This window comes from Mustela putorius, unplaced genomic scaffold (assembly GCF_011764305.1).
Source record: "Mustela putorius furo isolate JIRA1106 unplaced genomic scaffold, ASM1176430v1.1 tig00537227_pilon_pilon_pilon, whole genome shotgun sequence".
Classification (NCBI taxonomy): Eukaryota; Metazoa; Chordata; class Mammalia; order Carnivora; family Mustelidae; genus Mustela; species Mustela putorius.
In genome coordinates this window covers 17,282,372-17,297,386 of record NW_025422368.1, presented here as the reverse complement: position 1 = coordinate 17,297,386, position 15,015 = coordinate 17,282,372, and the positions used below count along the sequence as shown (strand labels likewise).

Here is a 15,015-nt window from a genome sequence, read left to right as displayed (position 1 = left end):
GGGCCCTGATACATAAGAGATACATAAATGTATCTCTTCCCTTCTGCTCTCGGGGCCTCGCTCCCTAGTCTTTTGACAGGTGCGGGTGAACCATGTCAGAGCTCTCAGCTCTCCGCCCGCCTGGCGCCGCTCAGCCTTCTGGAAGTCGTAGGCCTCCGTGTCCCTCCGACGCAGGACTACAACTCCCGGCAGACTTTGTTCCTCTCCACCTTCCTCTTAGCGCGTGGCCTGCTGGGAGGGGGCAGGTAGCGGGCGGGCGGGGTCCAATGGGTGCCGGCTCCCGAGGAGAGGGCGGAGGAGAGGAGGAAGGAGGCGGACTCTGGGCCCCGGCCCCATTCATTGCCGCGGCCGGGCGGGCGAGGGTCCCGTGTTTTCGGAGTCATGGAGGCGCTAATTCCTGTTATCAACAAGCTCCAGGATGTCTTCAACACGGTGGGCGCCGACATCATCCAGTTGCCTCAGATCGTTGTGGTGGGAACGCAGGTAAGAGACGAGGGCGGCGTCCGCCCAGGCCAGAGTCCGGGGCGTGGGCCTGGTGGGGGTCTGCGGCAGCGCCGGCTCTCAGCTGGCCTTTGCGGCCTGTAGGGAGAGGGCGTTGCTGGGGATGCCGGGGCTCCCCGGGCTCTGCCGCGCCTTCCCGCCTCGGGCTGCGTTGCTTCGGGCCTGGGAATCCGGGCCCGGTCCGGAGACGAGGGGCGGAGCCGGCGCAGCGGGCCCGGCGGGTCCCGGGGGCGGGCTAGGGGAGGGACCGGCCGGCGGGCTGAACTGGAGTCCGCGGGGACCGGGCGCGGCTTGCCCAGCGGGCCGCTGCTTGCAAGGGCACCTGGGGGACGCGCGGGGCACGCGGGGCCACAGTGGGCTTGTGGTGGGCCAGCCAGCCCTTCCTCGGTTGGTTTTAGGGCGACAAGGTTTTTTTTATTCCCCTCCTTGCTCAGGGGCTGCGGAGTCAGTTTTGGAACCGCGGGGTCGGGACTGAGAAGGCCGCAGCTGTGTGGCACCAGAGTGTTTTCCTGCAGTGCAATCCGTTCTGGTTTCGGGAACGCCGAAGCAGTTACAAAAAAACAAAAAGCAACAAAACAAACACAAAACCCAAAAAATCCAACCCACCCCGAAACTACCTGTACCTGGGTTTGAGGAAGGAATAACCAGTTTTTCTGAGTAGGCTGTGTTTTTTTTTCTTTCATCGAAAGTGGGCATCAAGGTTCTCTGGTCTATCCATTTTGTGTCTCATAGATAACATAATTTTTAGTGATTTTTTAATTTTTATTTTTTATTATTGCTTACTTTTTATTTTTTTATGCAGAAATGTTGAAGAAATAAATTAATTCTAAAGTGACAGAAGTATAAGTTTCATTTTCTCTGCCTGCTGCTTTTCTTAGTTTAAAAAGACTCCTAGGACTTTTATTAGAGTTCAGAGGAACGCATTTTAGAGATTACTTGGTGTATTGATTTTAAGTGTTTTCATTTCTTAATGATCTTTTCTATTTTACTTTTTTTCTGTTGCTACATCTTGTTACAGTATTTTAGTGTAGAGTATAATTATGAGAGAGATTACTATAGTATATTCAAACACTGGAGAGCTTGGAAACTGTAGACATCTTGCACTCTTTCTTGCATTTAAATATAGTAATAGAAATTATTTCAGAAACATATTTGCTTGGTCTGCTGTAGGATTGGTACAGATTCTGGTCTTTCCTGCCTACATATATTGTAGTACTTGTAACTCCATATTTGTAGTGATCGGACACTAAATCATCAGTATAATATTGTGAGCAGTATTTTTGTTTAGCATGTTTTGTTTACTGCTGTATTCTTGTTCCTAGCTCTGGAACAGTCTGGGGTATGTATTGAGTGCTCTATAAATACTTTGAATGAATGACTGTTGCTCGCTGTAACAGATAATATTTTTAAAACACTGGGACTTCTATCATCAAAACGGATCTGCTTTTGAAAATAGAATTAAAGGAGGTGAAATAAATCTTCTTTGGTAGTAATTTGGAAATGTTTCCTGTCTGTGGACCAGAAACTTTCCATATACTTTTAAGAGATTCTCCATGCTTTTTAAGCTTGAAGCAGTAAAAGAATCAGGGCTATTGTGTATCAGCATAAATAGTTTAAAATCAAGAAGGATTTTTCTTACACAAAATTGAGTTTATTTCCGTGAGTAAACCTGTTGGCAGAATTAGGAAGGTCGGAGTGGAAAAGTTAAGATCTCACTGTTAGGAAAGTCGTTAATGTGTGCTAGCAAAAACCATCCTAGTAGTGATAGGTATATGCTGTGTTTGTATGTTGATGTTTGAAGTTACTCACAGGGGAAATTAGGTGTCATTGTTGTTTTAAGTATACTGTACATGAGTTTGAACTTAAAACCCTGAGATCAAGAGTCACATGCTCTACTGACAGAGCCAGCCAGGCACCCAGGGAAATTAGTGTTTCAAAACTTGATTTAATGAAGTTTATCGCTGTGTATGTCTTTATTAGCTGAAATTCAATCCTTTATTATTCATGTACAGAAGAAATAAGATTACAAACACTGTCTTTTTTCCCATATTTTCCTTAGTATGTTGAAAATCTCTTTTACTTGAATATGAGTATATCACTACTTTTTCATCCATGCCATTAATGTTTTGTACATTTATACAGCACATGCATTACATTCATATTATGTCTGGAATTCATTTATTGTACAATAATGAATTCCAGACATAATAGGTGTTCTGACAGGTAAACTTCTCAGTAGTAGTGAAGATGTCTTCATAACACAGGTACAGTCACTATCTTACACATTACCATTATCTTAAATGGCTGTTGGTCCCATTTTATTGAACTGTGATTTGCAAACTTAGTGTATGTAAGGATTAGTTTGAAAATAAGTTCCTGGATTCCATCCCCAGAGATTTTTGATTTTTTAAGTCTAAGTTGGGCTGGGCATCACAGGTGATTCTGATGCAGATGGTTCATAGATCTTAATTGAAAAGAATCTTAGTGTGTCTTTAACTTTAAAATGCACGAGACTAGAAAAGACAGGGAAGCTGAGCCTAAGGACCTGCTACCATCCAGTAGCATGTTCATCTTGGTGGCATTCTTGCTAATGTTTTAAATTTTGATTTTTAAAATGGCCCAAGTAATATTTCAAGCCTAGATTGTTGGAGGAGTTGAGAGGGAAACATGTTCATAGCTGTAGATTACTCACAGCTTTTACGGTTTAGCTAAGTAGTCTTCTTATTTCCCTAGTTGAGAGCATCTGTGTGGAAAGCACTGAAGAGGGGAGAGAAAAGGTTGACACTTTTAGACCATGGTGTATTTTGTAGGTGGAGGAGATAAGACTTAAACTTGGGAAATTTGATCACTATTTTTTAAGTTGAGAATTAGAAGGGTGAGCCCTCCCAAGTATGTAATCTAAACCACCACCCAGTATAAGAATCCCAGTACCCAAGACATTTACCTGAGATGCTGGCTCAGAGTTGCTAGTAGGGAAATTTTCACTTTACCTTTTATTTCAGTGATCTCAGCATTCCACCTTTAGTAATTCAAAAAGGAATCTTGGGTTTTAAATAACCAGTTTGCCAACCAGCCGTTTGTTTCTTTTTAATTTAACATTTAAAAAATGGAAAGATAATTCATATAACATAAAATTCACCCGTGTAAAATTCAGTTTTAGTATACTCCCAGGTTATGCCACCATCACCACTATCTAATTCCTGACTTTTTTTTTTTTAACAATTTTATTATGCAGGAGAGAATCTGTACCCATTAGCAGTCATTCCCCATTTCACCCTCCCGGCCTGTCCCCTGGTAACCACTAATCTATTTTCTGTCTCTATAGATTTGCCTGTTTTGGACTTTTTTTTTTAAATGATTTTATTTATTATTTGACAGAGAGAGACACAGTGAGAGGGGGAACACGAACAAGTGGGGGAGTAGGAGAGGGAGAAGCAGGCTTTCCACTGAGCAGGGAGCCGGATGCGGGTCTCTATCACAGGATCCTGGGATCATGACCTGAGCTGAAGGCAGACGCTTAATGACTAAGCCATCCAGGTGCCCCTGTTCTGGACATTTCAGTATAAACAATCATACAATATGCGGCCATTTTTGTCTGGCTTCTTTTGCTCAACAGGTTTTTTGGGTTCATCCATGTATTTAACTTCATTACTTTTTATGGCTAGAATTCCATTGTGTAGATATGCCACAGTGTGATTATTCATTCATTATTGATGCATATTGGTTTTTTCCCCACTTTTTGGCTATGATGAATAATGCTGTGAATATTGTTTACAAGTTGTCCTGAGGACACGTTTTCTTTTTTTTTTTTTTTAAAGATTTTATTTATTTACTTGAGAGAGAGACAGTGAGAGAGAGCATGAATGAGGAGAAGGTCAGAGAGAGAAGCAGACTCCCCATGGAGCTGGGAGCCCGATGCGGGACTCGATCCCGGGACTCCAGGATCATGACCTGAGCCGAAGGCAGTCGTCCAACCAACTGAGCCACCCAGGCGTCCCTGAGGACACGTTTTCAATTCTCTTGGGTATATACTTAGGAATAGAATTGCTGGGTTGTTTGTTAACTCTTGTTTAAATTTGAGGAACTGCCACATTGTTTTTTGTTGTGGCTATTCCATTTTACATTTCCTCCATCAGTGTACGAGGGTTTCAGTTTCTGCACATCCTCCCCAACTGTTACTGTCTTTTTAAATTGGGACACCTGGGTGGCTCTGTCAATTAAGTGTCTGCCTTTGGCCCAGGTCATGATCCCACGATCCTGGGTTGGAGCCCCTCAACTCAGTGGGGGCTGCTTCTCCCTCTGCCCCTTCCCCCACTCATGTTTCTGTCTCCCTCTCATAAATAAACAAGATCTTTTTAAAAAGTGCTAAACTATTCTAGAATTCTTTATTTTAAAAAAAGCACACACATCCCCCTCTCCCACACTGCTATCTACATTTTAGTTCCTGAAGTCTTGCCCTTTCCTCCTGGATATACCTTCATTTGTTTTGTGTTCATAGAGGTGATGATTTCATTACATTTAGTAATTTCATGCTAGATACTGATCATAGTTTTCATTCGTATATTGATTTCTTGTGAATATTCTTAGGTGAACTTATATTTTTATTTTTTTCCTAGTTTCTTTATAGAGCTCATGTGCTGCTTCTTTTTTTTTTTTTTTAACTTAAAAATGAAGTGAAATTTGTATAACCTAAAACTTGCCATTCAGAGACACAGTTCACTGGCATTCAGTACATCCATGGTCTTGTGCAATCACCACCTCCTTCTAGGTCCAAAACCTTTTTGTCACCCAAAAAGAAAACTTCATACCTGTTAAGCAGTGACTTCCTGTTTTTCATTGTCCTCTCCAGTCCTGGCAACCACCAGTCTTCTTTCCATCTTTGTGGACTTACCTATTCTGGATAGTTCATAGAAATGGAATTGTAAAATATGTGATTGGTTTATGTCTGGCTGCTTTCACTACAAATAAAAAGTTAAGAAAAATAAGAAAAATACATTTTAATCTATTATATTAATATCAAAGAATTAAGAGGCCTGTCTTATACAGTGAAAAATAAAAACTTAGTTAAAAACTGAATCAGTTTGGGGTAGTGTGTCATGAGTGAATATTTACTACATATTTCCAACTGATGTTGGATCTGATAGCTTTTTCAGATTTTTAAGTGTTTTTTTTTTTTTTAAAGATTTTATTTATTTGTCAGAGAGAGAGGGAGAGAGAGAGCGAGTGAGCACAGGCAGACAGAGTGACAGCCAGAGGCAGAGGGAGAAGCAGTCTCCCTGCCGAACAAGGAGCCGGATGTGGGACTCGATCCCAGGATGCTGGGATCATGACCTGAGCTGAAGGCAGCCACTTAACCAACTGAGCCACCCAGGCATCCTGGATCTGATAGCTTTTTATCGGAGAGAAAAAGCTAAAAATATAATAAAGCCTTTTCAATGAAAGGGTCAGTCTCAAAATATAAATCCAAAGCACTATAAATTTTAAAACAGTACAATTTGGAAGAAACTAAAAGATGGTACTAAGACCAGGGACACAAATCTCTAATCAGGAAATACAGAGATAGTGAATCAATTTGGGGAATATGTGGGGATGAAAAAGCAAAAGCATTGCAGTGCCAAGTGAGCCATATTTTCAGAGCAAGCTGCCTGTGACTTGCCATACTGGAATTTATGCAGCCACTCACCTTCCTGGAAAGAGTGTGAATATTGGATATTTAAATCACTGGGAAAAACAAACACTGTTCCAGCCAGTTATTGAGGAAAGCCAACATTATTCGTAATAGGTAAAAATGAAAACTTATGAAAACATGTTTTGTTTGGTCTGTATGTGACTCTGTTGACGTAATTTTTTATAATTGAGATATAATTGACATATAGCATTTTATTTCGTGAATGCAACATAATGATTTGATGTACATATATAGTGAAATGATCACCACAGTAAGTCTAGTTAATATTCATCACCACACATAGTTGCATTTTTTTCCTTATGAAAACTTAAAATTTACTGTCTTAGCAACTTTCATATAGAAATACAGTATTATTATCTAGAGTCATCATACTGTGCATTATATTCCCAGGACTTACTTTATTGGGAGTTTGTACCTTTGACCACCTTCACCCATTTCACCTACCCCCAGCTTCTGACAGCCAGTAATCTGTTCTCTGTATCTGTGACTTCTTTTTTGCTTTTGTGTAGATTCCACATGTAAGTGAGATCATGTGGTATTTGTCTTCCCCTGACTTATTTCAGCTAGTGTAATGCTGTCAAGGTCCATCTGTTTTGTTCCAAATAGAAGAATTTTTCTTTTTTATGGCTGAATAGTGTTCTGTTGCACATGCATATATGTATTAGTCTTTTAAGATCTTTTGTATTCTGTGGTAATAATTATAACATCTCCTCTTTTATTTCTGATTTTGAGTCCTCATTTTTGTTTTTGGTAAGCCTAGCTAAAGGTCTGTGTATTTTTTATCATTTCAAAACAACAGCTCTTGGTTTCATTGATTTTGTTTTGTTTTTAGTCTCTATTTAATTTATATCTGCTTTGATCTTTGATCTGTTTCATTCCTTTCCTACTGATTTTGGGCTTAATTTAGTCTTCCTTTTCTAGTTCCTTGAGTTGTAAAGTTAGGTTGTTTATTTGAGATCTTTCTTGTTTGTTAATACAGGCATTTATCACTATTAGATTCTCTTTTAGAACTGGTTGTGCTGCATCCTGTAAGTTTTGGTATGTTTTATCTTCATTTGTTTCAAGCTTTTTTTTTTCTTTTTTCATCCATTGGTTGTTCAATGGCATGTTGTCTAATCTCCACATATTTACAGATTTTTCAGTCTTGTGATTGATTCCTGGTTTCATACCATTGTGGTTGGAAAAGATTTTTGATATTTCAGTATTCTTTTTTTTTTTTTTTAAAGATTTTATTTATTTACTTGAAAGAGAGATAGAGAGCACAAGTAAGCAGAGCAGCAGGCAGAGGGAGAAAGAGAAGCTCTCTGCTTAGCAGGGAGCCCGATGCGGGGCTCCAGCCCAGAACCCTGGAAATGACCTGAGCCAAAGGCAGCTGCTTAACCAACTGAGTCACCCAGGCGCCCCGCATTTCAGTATTCTTAAACTTATTAAGATTTGCTTTGTGGCCTGATATATGATCTATGCTAGAGAGTATTGCATGTGTGCTTGAGAATAATGCGTATTCTGTTAAGTTTTGGATGGCATGTTCTCTGTATATCTCTTAAATCCATTTGGCCTAATGTGTTTTTTCTTTTTTCTTTTTTTTAAATTTTAAATCCAGTTCACTTAACATACAGTGTTAATATTAGTTTCAGGTGTACAATGTATTGATTCACAATTCTATACATTATTCAGCGCTCTTCATAAGTATACTCTTAAACCCCTTCACTTATTTCACACGCCCACCCCAATCAGGTAACCATCAGTTTTCTATAGTTAAGAGTTTACATATGAGTAACATCGTGTGGTAGTTGTCTTTCTGACTTATTTCACTTAGCATTATACTTTCTAGATCAATCCATGTTACTATAAATGGCATGATTTCATTTTTATGGCTGAGTAATATTCCATAGTGTGTGTGTATGTATGTATGTGTACCTATCTTTCAAACTTTCTGTCCATCTATCCTGTCTATACACACTACACCTTTATCCATTTATCAATCAGTGAAAATGGGCTGCTTCCATAATTTGGCTATTGTAAATAATGCTGCAAAAGCTGAAAGGGTGCATATGTCTTTTCAAATTAGAATTTTTGTATTTTTCAGGTAAATACCCAGTAGTGGAATTACTGGATCATATGGTAATTCCATTTTCAATTTTTTGAGGACCCTCCATACTATTTTCCAAAGTTGCTGCACCAATTTGCATTTCCATCAACAGTGCACGAGGGTTCCTTTTTCTCCACATTCTTGTCAACACTAGTTGTTCCTTGTGTTATTAATTTTAGCTATTCTGACAGGAGTGAGGTGATATGTCATTGTGTTTTTGATTGGTATTTCCCTAATGAGTAGTGATGTTGAGCATCTTTTCCTGTGTCTGTTGGTCCTTGCTATGTCTTTGGAGAAATGTCTGTTCATGTCTTTTGCCCATTTTTAATTGGATTATTTGGGGGTTTTTTTGGTGTTGAGTTGTGTAAGTTCTTTTATATTTTGGATACTAACCCTTTATTGGGTATGTCATTTGCAACGATCATCTCCTATTCAGTAGATCAGCTTTTAGTTTTGTCAGTTGTTTGATTTGCTGTGCAGACTTTTTAATTTTGATATACTCCCAGTAGTTTATTTTTGTTTCCCTTGCCTTTGGAGACATGTCTGGAAAAATGTTCTGACACATGTCAAAGAAATTACTGCTTGTGCTCTCTTCTAGGATTTTTGTGGTTTCAGGTCTCACATTTAGGTCTTTAATCCGTTTTGAGTTTACTTTTGTGTGTGGTGTAAGAAAGTGGTCCAGTTTCATTCTTTTGCATGTAGCGGTCCAGTTTTCCTGGCACTATTTGTTGAAGAGATTGTCTTTTTTCCCATTGCATATTCTTGCCTCCTTTGCCAAAGATTAATTGACCAAGGCTCTCTATTCTATTCCATTGATATATGTGTCTGTTTTTGTGCCAGTACTATACTGTTTGGGTTAATGTAGCTTTGCAGTGTATCTTCAGATCTGGGATTGTGATAATCTCCAGTTTTTTTCTTCTTCTTCCACATTACTTTGGCTATTTGGGGTCTTTTGTGGTTCCATACAACTTTTAGGATTATTTGTTTTAGTTCTGTGAAAAGTATTTTGATACGGATTTGCATTAAATCTGTAGATTGCTTTGGGTAGTATTTGTTTAGCAGTATTTGTTCTCCCAAGCCATGACCATGGAATATATTTGTCTTTTGTTTGTGTCATCTTTATTTTCTTTCATCAGTATTTTATAGTTTTCAGAATACAGATCTCTCACCTCCTTGGTTACATTTATTCTTTGGGGTCTTTTACTATTTTGGGTACAATTGTAAATGGGACTGCTTTCTTCATTTCTTTCTGCTGTTTCATTATTAGTGTATAGAAATGCAACAGATATCTGTATATATTTTTTTAAGATTTTATTTATTTATTTGACAGAGATCACAAGCAGGCAGAGAGGCAGGCAGAGAGAGAGAGGAGGAAGCAGGCTCCCTGCTGAGCAGAGAGCCCGATGCGGAACTCAATCCCAGGACCCTGAGATCATGACCTGAGCCGAAGGCAGTGGATTAACCCACTGAGCCACCCAGGCGCCCCCAGATATCTGTATATTGACTTTGTATTCTGCAGCTTTCCTGAATTCATTTATCAGGTCTAGTAGTTTTTGAGGGGGGAGTCTTTAGGGTTTTCTATATAGAGAGTATCATGTAATCTGCCAATAAAGTTTTACTTTTTCCTTACCAATTTGAATGCCTTTTATTTCTTTTCTTGTCTGATTACTGTGGCTAGGACTTTGAGTATTATGTTGAATAAAAGTGGGGAGAGTGGACATTCTTATCTTCTTCCTGATCTTAGGAGAAAAGTTCAGTTTTTCCCCACTGAGGATGATGTTAGCTTTGGGTTTTTCACATATGGCCTTTATTGTGTTGAGGTATGTGTCCTCTAAATCTGTTGAGTTGAATGGATTTTTTTTTTTTTTTGGTAAAGGTTTTATTTATTTTGGAGAGTATGAGACAGGGGAGCAGCAGAGCAAAAAGGAGAGGGAGAGAGAGAATCTCAGGCAGCCTCCCACTGAGCCTGGATCTCACAACCTTGAAATCATGACCTGAGCCAAAACCCAGAGTTGGTCGCTTAACCAACGGAGCCACCCAGGCGCCCTGGTGAATGGATTTTTTCTTTTTTTTTACTTTGTTTAAATGCTCTTTCTGCATCTGTTAAAATGATCATGTGGTTCTCACCCTTTGTTTTGTTGATATGATATAGCACATTAATTGTTATGTGGATATCGAACCATCCTTGCATCTCAGGAATAAAGCCCACTTGATTGTAGTGAATGATTTTTTTTCAGGATTTTACTTATTTGTCAGAGAGAGAGAGCACAAGCAGGGAGAGCGACAGAAGGAGAAGCAGGCTTCTCATTGAGCAAGGAGCCTGATGTGGGACTGGATCCCAGGACCCTGGAGTCATGACCTGAGCTGAAAGCAGTTGCTTAACCTACTGAACCAACCAGGTGTCCTGTGAATGACTTTTTTAATGTATTGTTGGATTCAATTGGGTAATATTGGGGATTTTTACATCTATGTTCATCAAAGATAATTGGCCTGTAGTTTTCTTTTATTGTAGTGTTTTATCTAGTTTTGATATCAGGGTAATGCTGGCTGGCCTCAGATAATGAAGTTAGAAGTTTTCCTTCCTTTTCTATTTTTGAATAGTTTGAGAAGAATAGGTATTAACTCTTCTTTACATGTTTAGTAGAATTCGCCTGTGAAGCCATCTAGTCCTGGGCTTTTATTTGTTGGGAATTTTTGGTTTTGTTTTTTTACCAGCTCAATTTTGTTATGAGTAATTGGTTCAGATTTTCTTTTCTTCTTGATTTTGTTTTAGAGGATTGTATGTCTCTAGGAATTTATCCATTTATTCTACGTTGTCAGTTTGCTGGCATATGAATTTTTTTCTTTTTTGGTATTTTTCTCACAATTCTTGTATTTCTGTGGTCCTTTCATTTCTGATTTTATTTATGTCCTCTTTTTTTCTTGATGATTCTGGCTAAAAGCTTATCAATTTTGTTTTATTTTCAGAGAACTAGCTCTGGGTTTCATTGATTTGGGGGGGTATTGTTTTTATCAATCTATTTCATTTATTTGTGTTCTGCTCTTTATTATTTCCTTCCTTCTATTCACTCTGGGCTTTGTTCTTGTTCTAGTTATTTTAGGTGTAAGATTATTTGAAATTTTTCTTATTTCTTGGTGAGGTATGTATCACTGTAAATTTTCCTTTAAGAATTGTATTTTGCTGCATTAAAGATTTGGATTATTATGTTTGGGTTCTCATTTGTCTCCATGTATGTTTGGATTTCCTATTTGATTTCTTCATTGACCAGTTGGGTGGTTATTACTATGTTGTTTAGCGTCCACTTGTTTTTGGTTTTTACCAGTTTTTTGTTTTTTGTTTTTTTTTTTTTTTTGTAATTCATTTTTAGTTTTATGCTTTTGTAGTCAGAAAAGATGCATATGATTTCAGTATTCTTAACTTTATTGAGACTTGTTTTTGTAGCCTAACATGTGGTATCAACAAAAAGTTTGTGTATTCTGTTTTTGGATGGAATGTTCTGTATATATTTAAGTCCATCTGGTCTAACATGTCATTCAAAGACACTGTTCTTTGGGGTGCCTGGGTGGCTCAGTTGGTTAAGTGTCCGAACCTTGATCTCAGCTCAGGTCTTGATGTCACCTGGCTCACGTTCTTGATCTCAGAGTTGTGAGTTCAAGCCCCTGAACAAAGACACTGTTCCCTTTATTGAATTTCTGCCTGGATGATCTGTCCATTGATATAAGTGGGGTCTTAAAGTCCTTTGTTGTTATTGTACTACTAATTTTGTAATGGTAATAATACAAAATAATAGTTTTGTATTATTGTATTACTATTAATGTTTTCTTTTGTGTCTTTGCTTTATGTATTTAGGTGCTCCAAGTTTGGGTTTTAGATACTTAAAATTGTTGTATATTCCTGTGGGATTGACCTGTTTATCATTATGTAATGCCCTTCTTTGTCTCTTGTTAGAGTCTTTGTTTTAAAGTCCATTTTTGTCTGATAAAAGTATTGCTACTCCAGCTTTTTTTTTTCATTTCTGTTTGCATGGTATGTTGTATTCCATACTTTTTTTTTCAAGGTTTTATTTATTCATCTGACCTCTGTCAGATGAATAAATAAAAAGTAGGAGAGAGGCAGAAAGGCAGGCAGAGAGAGAAGGGGAAGCAGGCTCCACGCTGAGCAGAGAGCCTGATGTGAGCCAGCATCCCGGGATCATGACCTGAGCCAAAGGCAGAGGCTTTAACCTACTGAGCCACCCAGGTGCCCCTGTTTTATTCCATACTTTAGCTCAGTTTTTAGTGTATCTTTAGGTGTGAAGTGAGTTTCTTGTAGGCGTTACATAAATGAGTCTTTTTCTTTTTTTAATCCATTTCACTGCCATCTGTCTTTTGGTTGGTGGAGCATTTAGTCGATTTACATTTAAGATTAATTATTGATAGGTGTGTACTTTTTGCCATTTTGTTCATAGTTTTTTGTTTTTGTAGTTCTTCTCTGTTCCTTTTCTTTTCTCTTTATCTCTTCCTATTTATTGATGACTTTCTGTAGTGTTATGCTTGATTATCTTTTTCTTTATTTTCAGGTTTGTAGTTACCATGAGATTCATATGTAGGGTCCTAAGTATATAGCAGTCTGTATTAAGTTGATGGTCATTTAAATTTGAACACATTCATAAAAAACTTTTTTAGTTCCTCCTCCATGTTTTATGTATATGTTGTTAAATTTTACATCTTTTTTTCTTCGTAATTTTCTTATTTCTAATTACGCCCCCCCCTTATAGAAGTCACTTTACAGTTTTTGTAAGGCCAGTTTAGTGGCAATGAACTTCTTTAATTTTTGTTTGAGAAACTGTTTTTTTATCTCTCCAGTTCTGAATGATAACCTTGCCGGATATAGTATTTTTGGTTGTAGATTTTTTTTTTCCTTTTAGCCCTTTGAATATATCATGCCACTCTCTTCTGGCTGCAAAGTTTTTCCTAAAAAATCAGCTGATAGCCTTGTGAGGTTTTCCTTCTATGAAACTTTTTTCCTCTCCTGCTTTTTAAATTCTCTCTTTATCTAACTTTTGCTATTTATATTATGTTGTCTTGGTGTGGGCCTCTTGGGTTCATCTTGTTTGCAGCTCTTTGTGCTTCCTGAACTTGAATGTCTGTTTCCTTCCCTTGGTCAGGAAAGTTTTTAGCTATTATTTCTTTATATTGTTCTGCCCCTTTCCCCCTTCTCTTCTGGGACCCCTGTAATGTGAATGTTAATTCACTTGATGTTGTCCAAGGATCCCTTAGCCTAATTCTCATCTTGAAAAATTCTTTTTTTCTTTTTGTTCTTCAGCTTAGAGGCTTTCCATTACCCTGTTTTCCAAACTGCTAATCCAGTCTTTCGTATCCTCTTATGTGCTGTTGATTCTCTCTAGTGTATTTTCCATTTTAGTTAATATGTTCTTCAAATTTGATTACATCTTTTTAGCATTTACTACCTCTTTTTTTTTTTTTAATTTTTTATAAACATATATTTTTATCCCCAGGGGTACAGGTCTGTGAATCACCAGGTTTACACACTTCACAGCACTCACCAAAACACATACCCTCCCCAATGTCCATAATCCCACCCCCTTCTCCCAACCCCCCTCCCCCCAGCAACCCTCAGTTTGTTTTGTGAGATTAAGAGTCACTTATGGTTTGTCTCCCTCCCAATTCCATCTTGTTTCATTGATTCTTCTTCTACCCACTTAAGCCCCCATGTTGCATCACCACTTCCTCATATCAGGGAGATCATATGATAGTTGTCTTTCTCTGCTTGACTTATTTTGCTAAGCATGATACGCTCTAGTTCCATCCATGTTGTTGCAAATGGCAAGATTTCATTTCTTTTGATGGCTGCATAGTATTCCATTGTGTATATATACCACATCTTCTTGATCCATTCATCTGTTGATGGATATCTAGGTTCTTTCCATAGTTTGGCTATTGTGGACATTGCTGCTATAAACATTCGGGTGCACGTGCCCCTTTGGATCACTATGTTTGTATCTTTAGGGTAAATACCCAGTAGTGCAATTGCTGGGTCATAGGGCAGTTCTATTTTCAACATTTTGAGGAACCTCCATGCTGTTTTCCAGAGTGGTTGCACCAGCTTGCATTCCCACCAACAGTGTAGGAGGGTTCCCCTTTCTCCGCATCCTCGCCAGCATCTGTCATTTCCTGACTTGTTGATTTTAGCCATTCTGACTGGTGTGAGGTGATATCTCATTGTGGTTTTGATTTGTATTTCCCTGATGCCGAGTGATATGGAGCACTTTTTCATGTGTCTGTTGGCCATCTGGATGTCTTCTTTGCAGAAATGTCTGTTCATGTCCTCTGCCCATTTCTTGATTGGATTATTTGTTCTTTGGGTGTTGAGTTTGCTAAGTTCTTTATAGATTCTGGACACTAGTCCTTTATCTGATATGTCATTTGCAAATATCTTCTCCCATTCTGTCAGTTGTCTTTTCATTTACTACCTCTTTATTGAAGGTTTCATTGAGTTCTCCCACTCTTCTCTGCAGTCTGGTGAACATCTTTATGATCATTATTTTATTTTACTTTTAAAGATTTTATTTTTTTATTAATTATTAATATTTATTATTTGACAGAGAGAGTTAGGGAGCACAAGTATGGGGAGTGGGAGAGAGAAAAGCAGGCTCCCCTCTGAGCAGGAAGCCTGATGTGGAGCTCAATCCCAAGACCCTTGGATGATGACCCAAGCTGAAGGCAGTTGCTTAAC

General features: G+C 38.4%; 1 protein-coding gene across 8 annotated transcripts in view; it reads left to right on the top strand.

The window, feature by feature from the left end:
• The first annotated feature begins 241 nt into the window (after positions 1-241).
• The window catches only part of DNM1L (dynamin 1 like), a 51,391-nt gene continuing 36,617 nt past the window's right edge, over positions 242-15,015 (top strand). For 5 of the 8 annotated variants that reach the window (XM_004771820.3, XM_004771819.3, XM_004771816.3 and 2 more), the window contains exon 1: positions 243-483. In XM_004771820.3, coding sequence (XP_004771877.1) covers positions 382-483 — 102 coding nt within the window. In that variant the 5' untranslated portion in view covers positions 243-381. Of the gene's footprint in view, positions 484-15,015 lie in introns of all 8 variants that reach the window. The other 3 variants (XM_013045490.2, XM_004771821.3, XM_004771811.3) reach the window with 1 other exon arrangement.